At 64.9% G+C, this 21,072-nt stretch overlaps 1 protein-coding gene across 23 annotated transcripts in view; it reads left to right on the top strand.

The window, feature by feature from the left end:
• The window catches only part of CAMK2B (calcium/calmodulin dependent protein kinase II beta), a gene marked incomplete at both ends in the record, with an annotated part of 92,395 nt that extends 75,427 nt beyond the window's left edge, over positions 1 to 16,968 (top strand). For 3 of the 23 annotated variants that reach the window (XM_079711258.1, XM_079711275.1, XM_079711277.1), the window contains 7 exons: positions 4,960 to 5,000; positions 5,164 to 5,235; positions 6,731 to 6,775; positions 8,326 to 8,374; positions 16,285 to 16,360; positions 16,465 to 16,559; positions 16,736 to 16,968. In XM_079711258.1, coding sequence (XP_079567384.1) covers positions 4,960 to 5,000; positions 5,164 to 5,235; positions 6,731 to 6,775; positions 8,326 to 8,374; positions 16,285 to 16,360; positions 16,465 to 16,559; positions 16,736 to 16,968 — 611 coding nt within the window. Of the gene's footprint in view, positions 1 to 4,959; positions 5,001 to 5,163; positions 5,236 to 6,730; positions 6,785 to 8,325; positions 8,412 to 9,767; positions 9,882 to 10,191; positions 10,305 to 11,273; positions 11,388 to 16,284; positions 16,361 to 16,464; positions 16,560 to 16,735 lie in introns of all 23 variants that reach the window. The other 20 variants (XM_079711259.1, XM_079711276.1, XM_079711261.1 and 17 more) reach the window with 17 other exon arrangements.
• Between the last annotated feature and the right edge of the window lie 4,104 nt (positions 16,969 to 21,072).

The raw sequence follows: 21,072 nt of genomic DNA, 5'->3' as shown, positions 1-21,072 counted from the left end.
GGTCAGGAGACCCCTCTGGTCAGAGCCCTTTGCTGTCTCAGGCTCACTCCCCACTTGTCCATCATGACCCCCGCTCAGAATGACCTTGACACCTATCCCAGGAAGCCTCGGGGCTGCTGCTGGGAGTTTGAATCCCGAGTCGGGGCCCTGGGGAGAAGGGCGTGGGCAGAGACCCTGCCCCGTGAGAGCCCACTGGCCACCCTGGCCACCCCCGACCTGGCCCGCACACGCGCCCGGGGCCTTGCCCTGTGCTTCCAGCCGCTCGCACGGAGCCGGTGGTCTGTGCTGAGTCCCAAACACGCACGTCTGTCCCGTGAGCCCCAAGACGGGGCCCTTGGCCACCCAGAGAATGACTCTGAAGGCCTCCTCTTGGTTTCTTTCTACGAGGCCCCCATTACCTCGTCCCCAACCTGTGAGGGGAGAGGCTCATTCTGCTAACGTGTGCCCCAGTCTGTGAGGGGCAGACCTCTCAGGAGGCCCAGGCCAGCTCCCGCTCATCCAACCGTGACCTTGGCTGGACCACGTGAGGCTAGTGGACCCCAAGACATCCTTGTGGGCCCATGGCCCCAGCCCGAGCTGAGGGTGGCACAAGTGTAGGGCGGGCAGAGCCAGCTGCAGCTGAGGGGCCTAGAAGAAGCCTGGCATTTCCTGCCGGTGCCTCGAGTGTTGGCCGGGACAGGGCAGACGCCCAGCCCCTCCCAGGCCCGGGCCCTTTCTTTTTTTTTCTCTTTTTTTTTTTTTTTTTTTTTTTTTTTGCGGTATGCGGGGCTCTCACTGCTGTGGCCTCTCCCGTTGCGGAGCACAGGCTCCGGACGCGCAGGCTCAGCGGCCACGGCTCACGGGCCCAGCCGCTCTGCAGCATGTGGGATCTTCTCCGACCGGGGCACGAACCCGTGTCCCCTGCATCGGCAGGCGGACTCTCAACCACCTCCCACCAGGGAAGCCCCCAGGCCCTTTCTTTACTGCACATCCAGCCCAGCTCTTACCCCATGACCCCACAGGGTGCGCAAGCCCGCCTGCCCACCCAGAGGACCCCGGCCGCTGCCTCCTGGGGCTTTCAGGGCAGGGCTGTCCTCAGCAGGAGGGTCTGTGCTCCTCCCGTGAGCCCGGTGACAGGTCCAGCAGGCAGGCCCCCAGGGGTCGTCCTGAGTCAGCTTCATTTTCTGGGCCTTTCTGGAGCACCTGAGAGGGAGGGAGGGGCACTGGGACACGGGACAGTGAGACTAGGGGCTCCTGGTGAAGCCGGGGGCGGGGCGGCGGTGAGCGAGGCAGGCGCCTCTGAGCCGCTCTCTGCCTGGGGCTCCCACCTGCAATGCCCGCTGCCTGCAAGGGGATGTGGAGCGTCCGTGCATGAGGCCGCGAGCATGTGCGGCTCTGCCCCCGGCGCCCAGGGCCGCTCTGTCCTGGGGGTGGTCCGTGCATGTGGACGGAGCCCAGCATGGCTGTCCCTGAGTGACGAGCTAGGGGACAAGGTAAAGGCTGGGCCCTGTGGGCTGAGCCCCCATCCCCGCTAGGTCAGCCCACCTCAGCCAGTGCGTTGGACCCAGCAGACACGGCAGGCAGGGGGCTCAGTCCCAAGGCCATCGCTTCTCTGTGGATGACGGCCCCTGGGGTGACATAGTGCCCTCGGCCAGCGGAAGACCGGGTGTCTTTGTAGATCTCTTGCAGTTCATCGAGGCGGCCTGGTCAGTCCCACTTGGCCTTCACCAAGAGGAGACTCAGGCAAACTGCTGGGGTGGCAGTGATGGCCTGGCCCCAAGGACCCGGGCTGGGGTGGGGCAGAGGGTCTCTGCTTATCTCCGGGGGTCTAGGGTGCCTGGTTGGTCCACCTTGGCTTCTGCTGTGTAGTAATGAATTCCACTTGAATTCGACTTGAGGAAACACGAAGGAAACTCCCTATGCCTTTGACCGCTAGTGTAGACGGGAGTCAACAGGATTCTGGAATTATTCTCAGACAGAGATGTGAATTTCCAGGAAACGCGGCGGCCAGGAGCTGCGCTCAGGAAGATGGCAGCTGTGTGTCCAGATACGCTGAACCCAGACACGCAGGTGTAGGTTACAGGGGTTCCTAAGGAGGAGTGTTCGGGAATCGATTACAAAGACAGGTGTCTGCTGCAGGGCCTCCTGGAGCCTGGGCCGTGGTGGCCGACTGAGTCCCCGGAGGGGTGGCTTGTTAGGAAGTGGAACTGGTACCGTCCTGTGTAGCACGGTCTGCAATGTGGGTTTTGATAGAATCAGGGACTGAAGGGAACCCTCTTAAGACCCACGACTGTCCCAGGGTCTGACCCAGGGGCCCCCCTTTCCTGCCCAAGGGGAAGGCCAGGCAGAGCTGACTCTGCCCCCACCAGGGCACTGGGCTGGCCCTGGCCGGACTTCTCAGACCAGCACTGGCGTGCACTGGCTCTAACTCAGCCGGCTGGGCTGTGTGGCATGGGGAGGTGGCTCTCCGCAGACTGTCCACCTTAAATTGGGGGCGGTGTCAGCTTGCTCGCCTGCTCAGCTCTCACGACGAGTGCCTTCGAGACGGGCTGGACCCCACTTTCCTCCAGCTGTGTCCGGCCAGCTGGTCGGCCAGCACAGACAGGGTCCCTGGGCTCTGTGACCACAGCACGACCCCCACTTCGGGGTCAGCAGGGAGGCTAGGGCCATGCTGGTCAGGAATGAGGCTGCAGGCCCTGGAGGCCCGGGAGTTCCCATGTCTGCAGGGCTGGATTGTTCCTCCGTGGTGAGTTACAGGGATGCGGACATAACTGCCCCCTGGGAGGTTTTCACAGTCCCCGCGGTGGGAAGTGGACTGTGGCCCTGAGCAGGCGGCATTTCTGGTCCTGGATGCCCATGGAGGAGGGCTGCCGGGGCAGCAGGGTGTGATCCTGAGTCCGGCCTCCCCAGGTGAGGCCTCGCCCTTGGGAGGATGAACTGGGGGACGAGGAAAGGGATGACCTGTGGTCCCTTCACTCGCTGGGGTACTGTGATGCTTCTCACGGGGTGAAGCCCACCGGGCGACAGGGTTGGGCCAGGAGTCAGGCTTCTCGTTAAACTTTGGCCTGTGGATCCTGGGAGGGAAACTTGAGGGAATTGATGGGTCCGTTGGGGAGGAAGGCTGGGAACTGAAGCTGCGCCCAGTGTAGCAGGTCTCTGATGACCCCACGGGGCCCTCTGGCTGGGGGCAGCCACCTGTGTGCCAAAGCAAAGCCTGGAGGGCGGCGATGGCCACCTGGACAGGGAAAGGCAATCAGCCGGGGGTGGCCCAGCGGCCTGGGACTGGCCTGGTCACTGCACTGGGGACCTTGACCAGTGGTTCTCGAACTGAAGCAGCGTCAGGATCCCCCAGAGCAGATGAACAGTTAAACTGATGCCGAGCCCACCCCCGAGTTTCTGCCTCAGGAGGTCTGAGGCAGCCCAGGCGATGAGATGCTGATGTTGCTGGCGGGGGTGGGGGTGGGGTCCAGGGGGACCGCACTTTGAGAATCGCTGCATCTCTCTGGGTCTTTCTGATGTGCCGGCCCGAGTCAACGGCCTCCATGGATGCTCCCAGCAGGAAAGGTCCCCTTGCAGGCCTGCTGGGGGCCACCCTCCTCCCTCTGGGCAGGCGGCCTCCCCTTCAGGGCTGGCCAGCCAGAGCTTTTGGAGCCGGCGGTGGGGACTGTGCCACCTTCCTTCCAGGGTGAGGGACCCCACCCTCCGGCATCCGACCCCAGGGCTGCTTCTCTAACCCGCACCGGCTGTCCTGGGGCACCGCTTGGCGTGAGCGTGGGCAGGGCGGGCGAGGCAGGAGCCGCTGAGCCCCGGGCTGCAGACTTGCACTCCCTGCCCGAACGTCCACAAATCTTGTTTTCTCTCTCTCTTCCTTTCTTCCTCACTCCCTCTCCTCCCCTCCTCACCTTTCCTTTTCCATAAGGTAAGCTGACTTCCTTTTTTTTCTTTTTTTTTTTTTTCGAGTTCTGTAATTAAAACTAACTGCTGCAGAGGGTGCAGATCCTGGGGGGCTAAGGGCCAGTGGGGTGTGGCAGGTCAGGGCCTCTGAAGCTGGCGTACAGAGAGGCAGAGGCAGAGCCGGGCAGCCCCCGACCTCCTCCCCGGGGGGGGCGGGAAGGCTGGGGTGAGACGGGCCCATCTGCTGGGCCTGGGCTTCTGAGGGGTGGTGGGAACCTGGGATGCAGGTGGCCCTTTGGACCCTCCCCCAGGTGTGTCATCCCGTTGATGTCACTCAGAGCTTAAGGTCCTTGGTGGGTGGGCACAGAGGCCTGAGTTGGCCCAGCCAGCGCTGCCAGAGCAAGGCCGAGCGGTGGCCCCAAGGCTCGGGCTGCGGGGTGGTTTAAGAGGGAGAGTGAGGCTGCCCCCCGCCCCACCGGGGCTCTGAGCTGAGAGGCCTGGCCTGAGGCCTGGCCGTGGGAACAGAGCTCCAAGTCCGGTCTGCCAAGGGAGGGGGGCCAGGAGGCCGAGAGCAGGCACCTGGGGTTGGGACAAGCCCCTCCCTTTGTGGGTGGCCAGCTGCAGCCCACCCACCCCTGCCTGAGAACATGGGGGTGCCTACCACTCCAACCTGCTGTCCTGCCCTGTGTTCCCATCTCGGGTGAGGGGCAGCACCCTGCCTTCCTTTTCAGGGCGCCTGCATGCTGCCCTCCCGGAAACTGCTGGTCACAGGTGGGAGGAGAAACCTTGGTGTCCTCCAAGGTCATGGCGGATGGCCAGGGGAAGGCCCTGTCCCGGGGACGGGGGTCCTCGGGCAGCGCCGGCCAGGCCTTCCCCAGGGCGGCCCTGCTCGGCACAGGACACAGGCCCGCTCTGTCCCCAGCTGGGCGCAGAAGCTACCTCTGCCTTGGGACCTTGGGTCGCCTGCTCACTCAGTCTTGGGGAACCCAGGCTCCTCGCAGGCCACCGAGGCTGCCTCACGCCGAGGGGGTGGGCTGCCGTGGGACCCGGGCCCCTCACTCATCATGTCTGTTTCCTCCAATGCAGCAGCCAAGAGTTTACTCAACAAGAAAGCAGACGGAGGCAAGGTGAGGCGCTGGCTTGGCCCTGGGGAGTCTGGGTCCCCCCCCCCAGTCTCAAGCCTACAGCTTTGCCCAATCCCCGAAGCTCCCTCTGGGCCTCCTCCCCTCCCAAGGAAGGGGTGTGACCCCCTCATTCTCTCCCTAATGGCTTCTCTTCCTCTCTCTGCAGCCCCAGACGAATAGCACCAAAAACAGTGCAGCTGCCACCAGCCCCAAGGGGACGCTTCCTCCAGCTGCCCTGGTACTGAACCCCTCAGCCCCCCGCTTCTCGGCCCCCCCGTACCCCGGCTGTGTGGTGGCCACCTGTCGGGAGGCCTGCAGTAAAGCTGGGGTCTGGCTGCCAGCCCGTCTCTGACAGACGACACTTGGCCCTTCCAGCCCCACCGCCGCTCGGGTGTGGGAGTGAGGGTGGACTCCAGTTCAGGCTGTGCCGGAGAGCCCCTCTGGGTGCAGCGGACAGGCCCCTGCTGACTTGTGGGTCAGCAGTGAGAGCCCGTCGGGGAGCTGGTGAGGCTGAGAGCCAGGATCCAGGGCATCGGCCTTGCTCGGCCTCTGTGATCGCCACGGGCTGACCCAGAGATCGGCCCGCGCAGGCTCTTCGGGGAGAGTGGCCCGGGGGTCGGGGGTGAGGACAGGCTAGGCGGTGGGGACTCCCCCGCCAACCCCTCTCCTGGGTGCTGCAGGGGTGTGCTGTCTGGGAGGTGGGGGCCTTTGGTTTCTCCCCAGGAAGAATGGGTGGGCCTGACCTTAGCTTCAGAGCCCAGTGATCTGGAGGGAGACAGAGACCCCTTGGTGGTTTCCCTGGTGACGGCCCAGCAGCAGCTGTCGGGTCTAGGGCAGCAGCAGCCATGGTGCTTCCCATCAGAGTCTGTGTCCTGCAGGCCCCGAGGCAGGTGGGGGGAGATACACTTCTATGGCTGTGCTGGCCTGTGGCTGCCTGGAGGGTTCAGGGGTTCCTGCTGGGGAGGGCTGGGCAGACGTGAGGTCAGAGGGACCCGCCAGCGCCAGCCCTCACCTGGAGGGTCCTGTCCAGGGGACGGAGCTGGTGGTGCAGGGTTGTGGCCAGCGGGTACCGGCCCTCCTGCCCAGTATGCTGTGTGCCTATGGTGTCTCGTGTAGAGCAGGCCATCCCAAGAGGCTGGGGTTTGCTGGTCTGCAGGTTCTGAGTTTGCTGATAGCACACTTGGTGTCCCCGCGGGCCCCAGGCCACACTTCTGGGAGTGAGCCCTGGACCGCCCGTGGGGAGGCTGGGTTTGCCGAATGGCCATCCAGCGAGTGGGAGGGCAGCCTTGGCCCAGGAGGGGAGGGTCCCATGTGCCGGCCTCGCAGCCAGCCCCCTCTCGGACCCCATCCATCCCATGTGCCACCCCACCCCCATGACATCTTCAAACCTGTGCTCCGCCCATGCCTGAGGCAGAGGGCCCAGTGACAAAGGAAGGGGGCGGAGCGCCCAATGCAGGGCAGCCAGCGTGTGGCTTCTCTCCACCGCCCTCAGGCGCACGCTCTCCATTTCCCTCCGGTCGCAGGCGCCCGCGAGTCCGGGCAGGTCTGCTGGTTCCATCCACATCGGCCCAGGTTTCTCTCCAGCTGCTCTCTGCTCCCCGCTGGCCCTCTGCCGCCGTGCTGCTGCGCTGCCACCCTCTCCTCTCCTCTCCTCTCCTCTCCTCTGGGGGGCCTCCGCTCTCCTCCTCTTCTCACCTCCCTCTTTCCTTCCTCTGTGCTTCCTTCTTCTGTAGGAGCCTCAAACCACCGTCATTCATAACCCAGTGGACGGGACCAAGGTACTGCGCGTTCCCCACCGCCCTCTTGGGAGCGTCTGCTCAGGCAGTAGGCAGACCCCCTGGCCCTGGGGAAGCTCTGGGATGTTGACCCCAGGGAAGCACTTGTGCCAAGACAACTGTGCAGGGACCCCTCCCAAGGCAGGACAGAGCCCCCCAGGTCCGCGGGCTGCTCCCTTTTGGGGAAAGGCCCCAGGTGTTGCCCTTTTTGGAGGCATGTTTGTACCAAGTCCACGGTGGACACAGGAGCCTGGGCTTCCTCATGTCCTGAGCAGGGTCCACTTCTCAGACCCTCTCCATCCTGCCTTGGCGACGGCCAGGCCCAGCCTAGCCAGGGGCAGCTGAATGCAGGGCCCATTTCAGAGACTCGGGGAGTCGGGAAGAGCCTGGGTGTCCTCCGGGATGCGCGGCCAGGGCCGCGTGCTCCGGGGGAGGGGGGCCGGCGTGGGCGGCCCGGCGTGCCCCCGAGTGTGGGGCGGGGAGGAGGCGAGCAGCACAGACTCCCCCCGACCTCACCCGTCGCTCCCCGCCTCTGCCCGCTGCGCCCGGGGCTGCCCGCTGAGCTGACCCCTCCTCCTGCCCCTCCTGTCTGCTCTGGCATCAGCTCCCATCCCATCGGCATCTTCACCCCGCGGCCAGGGAAGGGGCTGGCTCTCTGGGGTGGGCGGCCACGCTGTGTTTCCAGAACCAGACTTCCCCCTGGGCCTGGGATCCTCAAAGGGTCCCCACACACCCCAGCCATGGGCCAGGACCAGGGGATCTTGGGCAACTGGCTCTGGGCCAGCCCCCAGGCTCAAGGTGCTAGGAAGAGCCTGGGTGTCCTCTGTGACTCGGGGCCAGGGATGGGTGTCCCTAGGACGCTGTGTCTGCAGTGAGGCTTCTGGGGCTGCGGTGTGAGCCCTGATCCTACAACCTGTAGACACCCCCATTCCTGGCCCAGGGCCCAAAGTAGTGTGTCCTGTGAGGGGGCTGGAGGGGGCGGGGGGTCCCTTGGGGACCCTGTTAAGATGTTCCTTCTGAGGAACAAGCAGGCCTTCTGGGGACTCGGTGACAGGTGGCCGGCACCTGGTTTTATATCTGAAGGGCAGTAAGCCAGGAGTGAGGTAGGAGGTGCTGGGGCCACCTCTCTGCCCTTAAGGCCACCTGAGAGGTAAGGCCAGGCCTGGCTGGACGGTCCAGGCCTGGGGAGGAGGTGTGGTTGCTGCTGCAGTCTGTCTGGGCCAGGCCAGGGTTCCCGAGCACCTACTGGAAGCTTCCGCCCTGTCTGCCAAAATGCACGGGCTGTGGATGATTTTGTGCTTCACCCGGAGTCTTGGAATTCCAAAAAGCTTGTTTTTCTCTCTTGTTAATGAGTCATCTGAGCACACGGAGTCTTTTCACTGGGTGTGTGCCTTGTGGGGAGAAGGGGAAGTTGGGGTCCTCAGCTGTTGGGGACATGGTGGCCCAGCCTGGGGACAGGTGACGCCTGGGGCTGGTGTGAAGCTCCAGCGCTGCCTGTGGGTTTCTGGGGTTCAGGCCACGTCCTGACCCGTTGTCTGCTCGTGTCTCCCCAGGAGTCATCTGACAGCACCCACACCACCATAGAGGACGAAGACACAAAAGGTACCCCAGCGGGGGCAGCGGGGCGGGCCACTGGCGGGTGGGGAGCTGGGATGGAGAAAGGCCGAGGCCTGTGATGCGGGCGTGTCCCCCAGGACTGACCCTGCTCAGGGCTGCAGTCCCACCTGAACCTGGGTACAGACCAGCGCCGGGCAGTCTCCGGCATAGCATCCAAGCAGAGCCTGACGGGCCCGGGCTCCCTGAGCAGCGAGGAAGCTGCTGCCCTGGGTGGGCCAGTTCTCTGCACGGGCCCCCACATTGCTCTGGGGGCTGTGCACCCAGTTCCCACGGTTGAATTTGCTGTTTCTTCTCTCAAAGGTCCTTAAACCTGTGACTGCCCGGCTGGCAGTTGATTCGTGGACGGGCAGCAAGGGGCGTTTCCTGGGCTCGTTGTGGGATTGGGGGGTGGGCTGCAGAGACTCGAGCTCCAACCCACTCTCAGGGCTCCCAGGCCGAGCTGGGCCATGCTCCGCCTGTGCCCCACAAGGGCCCCAGGGTGCCGGGCGCCGTGTGCTCACCCAGGGCCCCCTCTTCCACCCTCGGCTTTCTCAGCTGCCCCCAGGGAGGGGATCTGGTCCCCACTCCACTCAGGCCAGGCTGCCTGTCCCCACGTGGAGGGCCTGCCTGATGACCCTCTCGGCCACATGCTTGTAGATGAGTGCTGGGTGCCCTCAGGGCTGCCCCTGGGCTGGACAGTGGCCACTCTGCCAGTTTAGGGGGGATGCAGTGACCCTGTCCTGAGTATCCTCCCGGCCCCATAGTGGAAGCGAGCATAAGGCTTTGGCCTCTGGACGCAGGGAGGGCGGACGTTCATGTGTTTTCTCCAGACTGCAGGCCCCGAACCATCAGCCTGGAGCGTGGAGGTCATCCAGACCTCTCCCAGGCCCTGTCCGTGCGGCTCCGTCCCTGCCTCAGCAGGCTGGGCGCCTGAGGCAGCCCGAGCCTGCAGGAGCATAGGGGAGAGGGCCAGCCCGGCCAGCCGCGTCCCAACCCCTTGTCTGGCTGGGAGAGGGTGGGCAGATGCCCGAGGGGCCTCGTGGGGCAGGGCAGGGCAGGCACAGGGGCCCCGGGGGCCTCTCACCTCAGCTGTGTCATCCGTCAGATGCGGAGAAGCCTCAGTGGGCCCAGGACTGGCCTCTGCTGGCCTTGGCACACAACCTTCCCACCTGGAGGCCGGCCTTCAAAGGCCCCATGTCCAGCCCTGCACGTGGTCCTGTGTCTGCCTCACGTACCTGCTGTGATCACACAGCCCTGGGCACGTGGGGGTGATGGCGCTCCAGGAGCCCTGGACCCCACCGCGTGGTTCTCCAGCTTAGCCCCTCTGGTCCTCTCCTGCACTCCCCCTCCTCTCCTGTGTGTCCTCACCTGCGTGTTCACGTCTCATCTGTCCACTCAGCCCCCAGGGTCCCTGACATCTTGAGCTCCGTGAGGAGGGGCTCGGGGACCCCAGAAGGCGAGGGCCCCCCGCCCTGCCCGCCTCCGGCTTCCATAAGCCCCCTGCCCACCCCATGTAAGTAGCCGGGCCCCTGCTGCTGCGGGGGTCTCCCTGAAGGGCCTGCAGCTCCTCTGAGGGGGCGCTCGAGAGCCAAGGGCCGGCCGAGCTTGGGCACCAGCCTGCCCCCGACAGCCCCCCTCTGAGGCTCCCCAGGGCCTCTGCCCCTCAAGCCCCCCTCCGTGCGGGCCTTCCCCACTGGCCTGGGGGGCCTCCCGGTCCACCATTCTGCTCGGGTGTCAGGGCCAGGGCTCCCTGATGCTGAGACAGGCCCCAGGGCGGGAGAGAGGAGAGGCCCTGCTTCCTCTCCGCCAGCCTCGCCCGGCAGCCTCCTCATATGTCTGCCTCCTGTCCACCCAGCCCCCAGAATCTGTGACATCCTGAGCTCCGTGAGGAGGGGCTCAGGGACCCCGGAAGCCGAGGGCCCCCTGCCCACCCCATGTAAGTAGTGCCCCAGGCCTGCTGCTTCTGCTGCCCAGCGGCTCCCGCGTCCCGCCGTGCACGGCCTCAGCTGCTCCCAGGCTGGGCTGCCAAGGCCTGGCTAACTGTCTGGCCTGGCTGGCTGTCGAGGGGCACACGCGCTAACTCCCCCCCAACCCGGTTCCCCGACCCTCACCTCCCACACCGCTCCCCGCACTGCTGTCCAGGGCCCCAGACCTCTCCCCCAGAGGGTCTCCCAGGCCCAGGGCAGCCGGCAGGGCGCCTGTGAGGCCGCCCACCCACGTGCCCTGCCCCTCGGGCCCTGGGCCGTGCCCTTACCAGTCACACTGACTCCATGTGTGCCCCGGGGAGCCCCGGGGAGCCCAGGCACAGGAGCTATTAGAGAAATCCTCCCAACCCCAGGCCTGTGGGTTTAAGGGGAGAAGAAAGGGCCTGGCCTCCCTGCAGACCTGGGTTCTCCACTGAGGGGCTGGGTGTTCCGCCCATCCTTCACTCACTCATCCCTTCCTCACCTGTCGGGCGCTGACCGAGGGCCTGTCCTGCACTGGGCTGCCTCCTCTGTCCCCTCCTGGGCCAGGCTGCCCTTCAATGGAGGGCACCCTCCGCCCGCAGCAGCTTTCCACACGCCCCCACTGACCTGGTCAGACAGGTGCAGCTGCCTGAACGTTCCTGAAGCTTCCCCCTGTGCCCCACACCCCTCTCTGTCACACTCCACTGCCACGTCCCTTCTCTACCCCACTCTGTCCCCCCCGTCCCCCTCCGTCCCCCATGTCCCCTCTCTGTCCCCCTCCATCCCCCATGTCCCCTCTCTGTCCCCCTGTGTCCCCCATGTCCCCCCATGTCCCCTCGTGACCCCCCCGTCCACCCACTCTCTCTGGCTTTGGCTCATCAGCTCATAGGTTTTGTCTTCTGTGTGTTTCCCGCCTGCCTCGTGTTTCTCGTGTTCACGTCTCGTCTGTTCCGCCCCAGCCCTCAGGATCTCTGACATCCTGAACACGGTGAGGAGGGGTTCGGGGACCCCAGAAGCCCAGGGCCCCCCACCCTGCCCTCCTCCGGCTCTCCCAGGCTCCCCACCCACCCTGTGTAAGTAGCACCTTGAGTGGCCCTGCTGGCTGCTCCTGGGGGCTCACAGGGGTGCGGAGACCCCTGGCTGCGGTGCGCCGCCCCCTGGCTCTGGGAAGGGGCCGGCTCGCGGGTAGGGGGACGTGGGGGGTAGGGGGACGTGGGGTGCAGGGAATTCCACACGGAGCTGCCGTTTGGCTAAAGACATGCACGTGTGGGAAGAGAACCAGGAAGCAGGTTCCCGAGATCTAGAGCCACACGCTCTGCGGGTTTCTTCCGCAGCGAGGATGGGACAGGTGCCGGCCGGTTGGTGCCTGGGGTTACACCCCCGCTGGTGATGCTAGGGGTGGGGGCCCGGCCGGGCGGGCGCTGGGCTGGGCCACCTCCCCAGGCAGGGAGGAGCCGCCGCAGCCCGTCTGCCGCCCGCCCGCCAGTATCGCTTACAGGGATGGATGACACCCCAGGGCGGCAGCCATCCCCACCTCCGGGGAGACACCGGGCTCTCAGAGGAGAGGCTGCGGGGCCGGGGGCCGGGCATGGCGGGGGAGAGGCTGGGTGAGTGCCGGGCCGGGAGGGTGCTGACCCCCGCCCACCTGCTGCGGGCCAGCCCCAGGGGCCGGGCCGAGAGGAGGGAGAGAGGGAGGGAGGCCCTGGGAGCAGTCGGGGAGGCACGGAGGCCTGAATACCGTGGCCTGAATCCGGGCTTGGCTGAGGGGAGTGGAGGCGAGTGTCCGAGGTGAGGGACCAGGATCTTGCGGGTGGGCGCACAGCGGAGCCTGTGGCCCATTTGTGCGGCGTCTTATCCGAGGTTAGAGGCCTCCACGTCCCCATCTCTGGGATCCTTGCGGCCCCTTCCTTCACAGTTGAGAACGGTGAGGGGAGGAGATGCGGAGGGTTGTGCCCAAGGGGGCCACCTGCAGCGTGACCTCGGCCCAGGGCTGTGACCCACCCTAGGAACATGCGCAGGCCAGGTGGAGACCTCTGAGGACAGGGCGTGCCACGGGTGCTGAGCACCCCAGGCTGACCCGGGGGGCCCACAGCACTGGCTTGCCCCTTTAGGGGTCTGTCCTGAGCTTGACTCCGGGAGGTGCGGCCACAGAAGGTTCTGTGACCAGCACTGAATGGAGGGGGTGGCCGGGCCTGCAGGGTGCAGGGGAGGGGCAGATGCAAAGCCCTGGGGGGCACCGAGGGCGGGGGGCCCCCATCAGTCTCCCTCAGGGAGCGGGGGTCCTCGTGCCTGGATGTGTACCCTCCTCTCACCCGGGCCCAGCATCCCAGCTCCATAGGCCTGTGTGAGGGTCCTCGGGTGAAGGAACGTGGGTGGGGCTGGCCTGGAGAAGGGACTGCTGAGGGGCCGTTGTGGGGTGAGATGTGGCGCTCAGTGGGCTGAGTGGGTGAGTGCCAGAGCCGGGGTGCCCCCTCTCCAGCTCTGGGACCAGGGTTCAGCCCCTCACGGCACCGAGGCCCGGCTGCAGAGGGTCATCCCTGGGCTGGGTTATGGGTACCCTCCTTTCCCGGGAACGTCCCCGCCAGCTGTCTCAGTGTGTAAACGGGATCGGTGCCCACTGGCCGGGGCCGTGTTCTCCATGATCAGGGATTACGCACAATCCAGGCTGATCCTGTGCAGCTGCCTCCCTGGGGTGGCTGGGGGCATCCTGGTGCCCCTGCAGCTGCCGAGGGACAGGGCTTGGGGTCAACCTGGGGTTACTGGGGTCCCCCCGGACCCTTTGCCGGTGGCCGGGCCTCCCTGGCCTGTTAGCTCACCCCAGGAGAGCCAGAGGGGACTTGGGGGCTGCACTTCAAGCCAGACCTCAGCTCCGTCCCCGGAGTTGTCTGGTGGGGGAGGCTTGTTCTCAATAACAAGCTTCACCCCTGCCCCCAGGAGTCCCTTCGCGCAGCATGCCACTGGGGGAGGAAGGATTGCTCCGCAGCGTGGGGTTAGACGTGGGGGGCAGCCCCTCCGAGGGTCAGGAGCGTCCAGCCCACTCCTGGGCTGTGACTGGGCTCGTGTGGCCTCAGCTTTCCCATCTGCAGAATGGACGTGGTGGCCGTTTCCTTAACTTCAGATTTTGCAGTGTGTGCTGCGACCGTAGGTTTCTATTTACTTAATTCTTTCTCTTTACACTGACTCCATTTTTAATTACGCTTTGTTTAAAAACGCTCAGTATTACTTCATTAAGTGGAAGATTCGGCTCACCACAGTGCAGTAGGGTGACTGTAAAATCAGAGTGCACGGGAAACAAAACAGAAAAAGAGTCACTCAATTCCAGCTGCAAGGCTGTTGGCTGAGGGCTCACATGAGGCGGGGGCGGCTCACGACGTCTGTGAAGAAGGGGGGTTGACAAGTGTCAGGGTGTCAGGGTGTGTAGACGTCCCCTTGGCGAGATCAGCAGGATGGCCTGGAGCTGACAGAGTAAAACGCAGGTGGGAGGTGGGGGCTTCTGAGCAGGGGCTGGACCTGGTGCCACAGGCGGGAGGCGGCGGGGTCCCGGGTGACAGGCCGCCCTGGGCAGGGACGGAAGTGGCAGGGGCTGGGTGTTGCCCTCGGACAAGCCCAGGCCTGGCCCTCTGGGCGGGGTCTGGTGGGGGAGCTAGGCTGCACTGGGCGGGGAGATCAGAGCCTGAAGCTCGAGGCCACCTCCGCAGAGGTGACAGGTGAACTGGGGATGGGTGTGGATGAGGTCCCAGAGGAGAGAGGGTTGCCCAGAATTGGGAAACGCCCAGGCAGAAGGTGGAGAGGTGGGCAGGCTGCGGGGGAAGCCCTGAGAGGGGAGACGAAGTGTGATGGGATGGGCGAGGGAGGGCGTGGTGTGTGGGTGGAGGTGTGAAATATCCAGAGGGTGAGGACAGAGGCCGGCCTGCTTGCGTCTGTGTTGGGACAGAGCTCTGCAGGTGGACGTGGGGCATCAGGGCAGCTGGGCCCACAGCTCGCCTCCTGGAGGCCTGCTTCCAGGGCTGACCAGACAAGGTGGGGCTCGGGTTCTGCAGAGACAGCCTCAAGCCCAAACCCTGCTATAGTCCAGACACAGAGTTCGGTGAGGATCAGAAACAGGATGCCAGCAGAAGCGCTGCCAGGTCCAGAGAGAGCGTCTCTTTTATATAGTGGAAGCCCACGCGTGCTTGCGGTTTGGTGTGCGCATACACACACTACAAACACACACATGCATGCCCATGTGCCCACACTCTCACCTGCGCACGTGTGCACGAAGGTGCACACACACACACACACATATGCTCATGCATGCACTCAACCATGACACCCTTGGGTGTCATGGAGCTCACACTGCAGCCACTGTCCAGAGCCAGTGCGGCACGACCCAGGCTCCCAGCTCAGACATGGGCACGCCTGGGCTTGCACACAGCCGGCAGCATCTTCTACCGTGGACTCTGTCCGCTTCCTAGCTGGGTGCCTGGGAAAGTGAGCGCCCAGACAGCCGAAGGTGCTGATGGGAGGGCCGTGGGCACATGCTTCAAAATGCTAACTGCGCCTTTTTGGAGCTGGCAACCCACGCTCTGGGAATGTAGCCCGCACATCAACTCACGCGTGTGCTGGTCCCGGCTGCTCTGGCAGCTGAAGACTGGAGACCTACAGATGCCCATCGTTAGGCCTGGTTGAGTGGTGATGCCCATCCCACAGGAGTGGCCGTGCAGAGAGTCTGTGGTCCCGATGTGCTGCTGGGAGCAGGGGGGACACGAGTACCCATGCTGGGAGTGCGCAGACATGCGCAGCTGGTGTGGCCGTGACCGGGGAGGGAACTGTGGTTCAGAGCTCCTGGGATCGTGCTTTCGGTGGCCTTCTTGGGTCTGAGTTTTATCACTGGCATGTTATCACTGCTTTAAGAAATCACCACGTGTGGATGTGTCTGTGCCTGTGTGCACACTCGTGTGTGTTTCCTGTGTGCCTTTGGGTGTTTCTATATCTGCACAGAAGTGGTTAAGCACCTCAGGACGATACTTCTCTGGGGAGAGTGAGTGAAGAACAAGATTCAGGGGAACACAGGCATCTGCATCTTTATCTGGAAGGTTTTATTTCTTGGAAAGAAATCTAAAGCAAATCTGAAAATGGTTCAGATTTGAATCAGCAGGCTGTGGGCTATATTATTTTTTCTGCTTCTTCCATGTGTTTAAAATGTTTTGCCTGAAAATAAATGGTAGTTAAAGAGATAATGGAGCCCCCAGGCGAGCACCCGGGGGACTGGGTCTGTCTAGGACCAGAGGTCAAGTGGGCAGGAACGCGGAGAAGGCTGCCGGCCCAGGGCCTCAGGTGGAGGGTGCAGGATGGAAAGGTGATGCCAGAGGACTGGCCTGGGGGCCCAGGACCACAAACAGGTGGAGGCTGGAAGAGTTGGAAGGCCAGGCGGCAGCCTGCGGCCTTCCAGGGAGAGAAGGCAGTGAGGCCCGCACTCTGCCTTCCCCTGGGCCCGGCTCCCTGGCCTTTGCACTGAGGCCTGGCCCTGCAGTCTTCAGTCCCCTGCCTGCTTTGTGAGCCCGCCCTTAGTAGACAGCTGTCTCCCCAAGAAGGACTATGAGAGCAATGTCCGTGGCGGGGGGGGCGGGCAGGAGCTGGGAAGGCTGGTCACAGTGTTGCAGCTGCCGAGGGCCCAGGGGATACAGCCGGAGGGACTGGGGCACGGCAGGCTTGGCTTCCCCTTCCTGCCTCCTCCAGACCTTGTACTCTGGATAGAGTATTTCCGTCTTTCAGGGACGTTGTATTTAAGACAAATAAGACAGAGGCTTGTTGGACTTGGAAATGGGGACCCCGTTGGTGGCCCTGAAGGGAGCAGTCTGAGCCGGGCAGCCTCGGGGTCCCTCCTGGAGGGGGAGGGGGAGGGGCGGGGAGGTGGGGGTGCTCTGCGTGGGACGCCCCCGGGGCTGCAGGGGCGTGGCTCACGGGTCACTGGGCGGCTGTCCCCCACAGCGCGGAAGCAGGAGATCATCAAGATCACGGAGCAGCTCATCGAGGCCGTCAACAACGGTGACTTTGAGGCCTATGCGTGAGTCAGGGCTCCTGGGCCCATCCTGGGGCCGTGGGGTGGGAGGGGGTGGGCGGAAGGGGCGGGTTCTGAGGGGCCCCTCCTCACCTGGGTCTGCCCCCCAGGAAAATCTGCGACCCAGGCCTGACCTCGTTTGAGCCCGAAGCCCTGGGCAACCTGGTTGAAGGGATGGACTTCCACAGATTCTACTTCGAGAACTGTGAGTGCGGGGCGGCACCCCCGGGGAGCCCGCGGGCCCCCAGCCAGGCGCCCAGGGAAGCCCTGCCCCGTCCCCGCCCCACCGGGAGGGGGAGGGGTGGCCGGGCTGGCACTCGTAGGGGCTGGGCCAGCGTAGCGGTGCCGGGGGCGCGGTGCCAAGCCCCCGCCCGCCCACAGTGCTCGCCAAGAACAGCAAGCCGATCCACACGACGATCCTGAACCCGCACGTGCACGTCATCGGCGAGGACGCCGCGTGCATCGCCTACATCCGCCTCACGCAGTACATCGACGGGCAGGGCCGGCCCCGCACCAGCCAGTCCGAGGAGACCCGCGTGTGGCACCGCCGAGACGGCAAGTGGCAGAACGTGCACTTCCACTGCTCGGGGGCGCCCGTGGCCCCGCTGCAGTGAAGGTGAGCGCCCTTGCGGGAGGAGAGCGCCGCCCGGGCGGGGCTGCGGAGAGCGGTGGGGAGGCCAGCGTGGTGTTGTTAGGGGGGCGGGGGCGCCGGGTCAGGGCCTCCAGGCGCCCACCTTGCAGACACCAAACCCGTGTCAGATGGAGAGCGGCCGCCCGACGCTGACCTGCCCGCCCTCGGCCTGCCCCGTTTCAGAGCTGCTGCGGCTGGTTTCACGGGACAGACTCGGTGTTTGAAGCCCAGCTGCCCTCGGGCGCACGGCCTGCCTGTCGCATGTTTGTGTCTGCCTCGTTCCTCCCCTGGTGCCTGTGTCTGCAGAAAACCAAGACCAGAAGTGATTTCTTTTTAAAAACAAGACGACAACCGCACACACAAAATTGATGTCGGATGAAACGGAAAAAAAAAACGAAACAAGGGAAAAAGCTGTAAAAAGCCCTGGCGTTTGTGGGGCTTCGAACCTTCCGGCCGCTCCCCGCCCAAGCTCCACGTGTCCGTCTGCTCCTGGCCTCCTCCGGGGACCGGCCAGGGCAGTGAACTTGTCTGCAGGGGCCTGCCACCCAAGGAACGGTGTTTGCTAGGTGGCGCCCACCCCCACGCGTCTGCCTCCTCCCTGCCGCGCATGGCTCCTTGTCAGGAGTGTCAGGTGTCGTCTGGGGAGAGGCTGGGGAGGCTGAGCATGGCTGTCCTCCGTCCTGCTTCCCTTCCCTCCTCTCCTCCCCGGGGAGGCGCAGGTGCGAGCTCCCGGTGTCCCTGGCATGGGTGAGCAGTGCAGAGGCTGGGCCAGCCCCTCTGGGAGGATGCGGAGCCCTCGGAGAAGGCCCGGCAGGCCCACGGCTCCAGCTCTGGCCCCGTCGTGGCCAGGGAGGTGCACTGGGTCGGGCAGGGGGTGCAGGGGGGTCACCCCTTACTTTCAGACCTCACGCCTGGCAAGAGACATGCCGAGAGGACGCTGCTGGCTGTGGCCCAGTGTGCAGGGGACCCCGGGGCTGGCCTCCCTTCTGTTCAGGCACCTCTCCCTCTTTGTCCCCTCCCCCTCCCCCCGTGTGGGTGTGGGGCAGGAAGGAGAGAGGGGTCAGAGGCGGGTGGGTGCCTTCGGCTCCCAGGCCGAGGCAGAGTCCAGGCAGGTGTTTGCTGAAGGAAGCTGCGCTTTCGGAGTCTGGGCCCAGGGCAGCAGGGAGCGGAGGGCCGCACGGGGCTGTGTGTGACAGGGACCCCCGGGGTTGGGAGAAGGCGGGCTGGGCTCACCTGGGGTCCCCCTGCGTGCTGGCGGGCACTGTGGCGAGCCTCCGGGATGGGCCACGTGGCCAGGGGGCGGCAGGGAGAGCCAAGGGCCGTCGTCTGGGTGTGCGAGTGGGTCTGAGCTGGCCCGCTGGGCCGTGTTGCGGGGGTGCAGGGGCCGTGATCGCAGAGGTGCAGGACCCCCTGCCCCAGTACCTGCCCTCTTCAACTCATGTCGTTTTCAACATGGATTTTCTTTATCTTCCCCCGCAATCAAGCCAAGGGAGGGGCCCGGAGTGGGGAACAAGACACAGGATGCTGGTCTCCAAGGGGACCGTTCATCGACAGACACTCAGAGTGGACGCTCACCTGCCCGTCTGCGGCTGTGCTCAGGACAGCTGTCCCCACCCATGGACGCGGGGTAAACATCTGCCAGGCTCCCTGGGCCTCGGGCAGCGGCAGGGCCCGCCGTGGACAGCGTGTGGCCCGGCCAACCTCGCCTCCTGGGGCCTCCTCCCCTCCTCTCCCCCTTCTCTCCACGGAGCTGCCTGTCTGGGATAATTTGGGTCTTTTTTTTCTGGGGGATAGTTCTTTTGCATGACCCCTCATGAGCAAGCCACACCCGCTCTTCTAGCTAGATGTCCGCGGTGTGGCAGCGTCAGCCAGCCCGCCCTGCAGAGGGTCGGCTGCCTGCGGTGCTGGCCGGCCTTTCCTCTTCTCTCTTTTTGCTGAGTTTCATTGTCTTTTCTTTCTGAGCCTTGTAAGTGTACAAAATTATTATTTTGTTCTGTCTCGGGAAACTGCAAATAAAAGGAAAACAGGACAAACTGCTTCAAGTGCATCCGCGTGCTCTATGCCAGGACCCTGCCGACCCCTCACCTCACGGCAGGTCCCTGCTCCACCATGTGGGCCCTGGGCTGGCCAGGCTGCAGAAACCCTAGGCCAGACGTTCCCGAGCCCGTCTCGGTGGACGGCACACGCAGGTGGGGCCCCTCCGCGCCGCTGCAGGTCAAGCTCTGCCAGCTATCCCCACCCCAACCTCTGGTTCCCCTGAGGCCCGGGACAGACCCCTGAGTCCCCACGCCCCTAATCTCTCCCGTCACCCTAGTGGCCTCTGAAGATGAGGCTGGGAGAGCGGATCTATGTGGGAAGAGCCGCAGGACCAAGGCCTGCTGCCCTGTCCGATCTCTCCCTCCACCCATCCGTTCTTCGCGCACGTTGATTGGAACACGCGGTGCCCAAGGCCAACCCCGGCTGCTCCCGTGGGCCCTCACGCTGAGTTGTGTAGACGGCATGTAGATGGCACACAGGCCAGCGTGGATGTCAGACACCGACGTCAGAAGCAGAAGAGCAGTGGCTGCTGAGACGCACAGGACAGAGCGGGCGATGGCGACGGGGGCCCGGAGAGGCTCTGCGAGGAGGCCCGAACAGCAAGAGCCCAGAGCAGAGACCGGGGGACAGAGAGATGCCAGGTACAGAGGCTCCCAGATGGTCCCAGACTGAGGGGAGGGAGGGAGCGAGGGCCCGGGGTCGGCACAGCCAGGCAGTTCCCACCAGGCCTTCCCTCTGCAGCTCAGCCCCAGCATGGAGGGACGCGTCACCTGGCTGCCCACGGCACCCCTACAGCAGGGGACAGAAAAGCCTGCTGGGCCTCCCTTGGGAACACTCACCCTCGGCCTGTACGGCTGAGTGAGCGCTGGCCACGTGGCTGCCTGGCCTGTCTGATCACCTGACCACAGAGCCGCATGGCAGCCCGGCCCCGCGGCTGTCTGACCACGTGGCCGCATGACCACACCGCTGCATGGACACATGGATGCATGGTTGCCTGGCCCTCCGGACACCTGCCCTCGTGGCCGCACACACTCAGGCCCCGCCGGGCGAGGGCTGCTGGGGCCTGCCTGTGCTCTGCTGTCCCTCCCGCAGACCTCTTGGCCCACCTCGCTCCCAGGCAGACCCGGGGCAGCCCTGCTGGTACCCCAGAGGCACCCTCCTGGGGAGATGGGCAGCCTCGCCTCCACGCCTGGTCCCCAGGCCCTGCTGCCTGTCTGTACCTCACGCCTCGAGCTTACTCAGCACAGAAATACAGGCTTCAAAACAACCTGATACACCAAACGCGCCCACCCAGGGGGTCCAAGTGACTTCTGATGAGACGGCTGCCGCTTCGGGCCAGCTCAGTCCTGTCCACTGGGACAGAAGAGGCCTCCTCCTCCAGCCTCGGCATCTGGTTGCAGGCACCTTCAGATGGGCCAGGAGGCCCTCGATGCCAGCTTGTCGGCCCCGTGGCCGGTACCCGGCAGGGGCTCTCAGGTGTGCAGGCAGGAGGGAGGGCTGCACGGGGAGCACCTCGGAGGATCCGAGCGCAGGGCACAGAGAATCTAGGACAGAGCCCGCGAGTGGAGTCTGTCCCCGCCGCCACAGTATCTAGGGCTCCACTCACCTATCAGCTGTAATCCGAGGAGGCTTTCCAGGCCAGGCCTCCCTCCGGGCACCCGCCACCACCTCCCCCCACCACCCTCCTCCCCACTGTGGGTTCCGAACCCTGAGGTGTGCCAGGACTCCGAAACCCAGAGCAGGGCCAGCAGGACGGGGAGAGGGAGGTCAGTGAGAGGGCCTTTCACTTGTCATTTTAAAAAGCACTGCTTCGGGCAAAGCTCCCTGCACCACGGGTAAATGCCCCGCCCCGGCGGGTCCTCTGAGCAGGAAAAGCGGGGAATGCCCACGCTGCTCCTGTTCCCACGGTCAGAAGTAAGGCTGAAAAGAGGCCCCAGGCCAGTGAAGAAAGAGACTGAGAAGGGTTTGCAGACCGTCTAAGGACCAGCTGCCGAGGACGTTCCCTAAACGAGGACGAGAGTCCCAGGCCTGCAAGGATGCGGGGAGCACA

The sequence above is a fragment of the Hyperoodon ampullatus genome (genome assembly GCF_949752795.1).
Source record: "Hyperoodon ampullatus genome assembly, chromosome: 9".
NCBI lineage: Eukaryota > Metazoa > Chordata > Mammalia > Artiodactyla > Ziphiidae > Hyperoodon > Hyperoodon ampullatus.
This window is presented reverse-complemented; position numbering and strand designations above follow the sequence as displayed.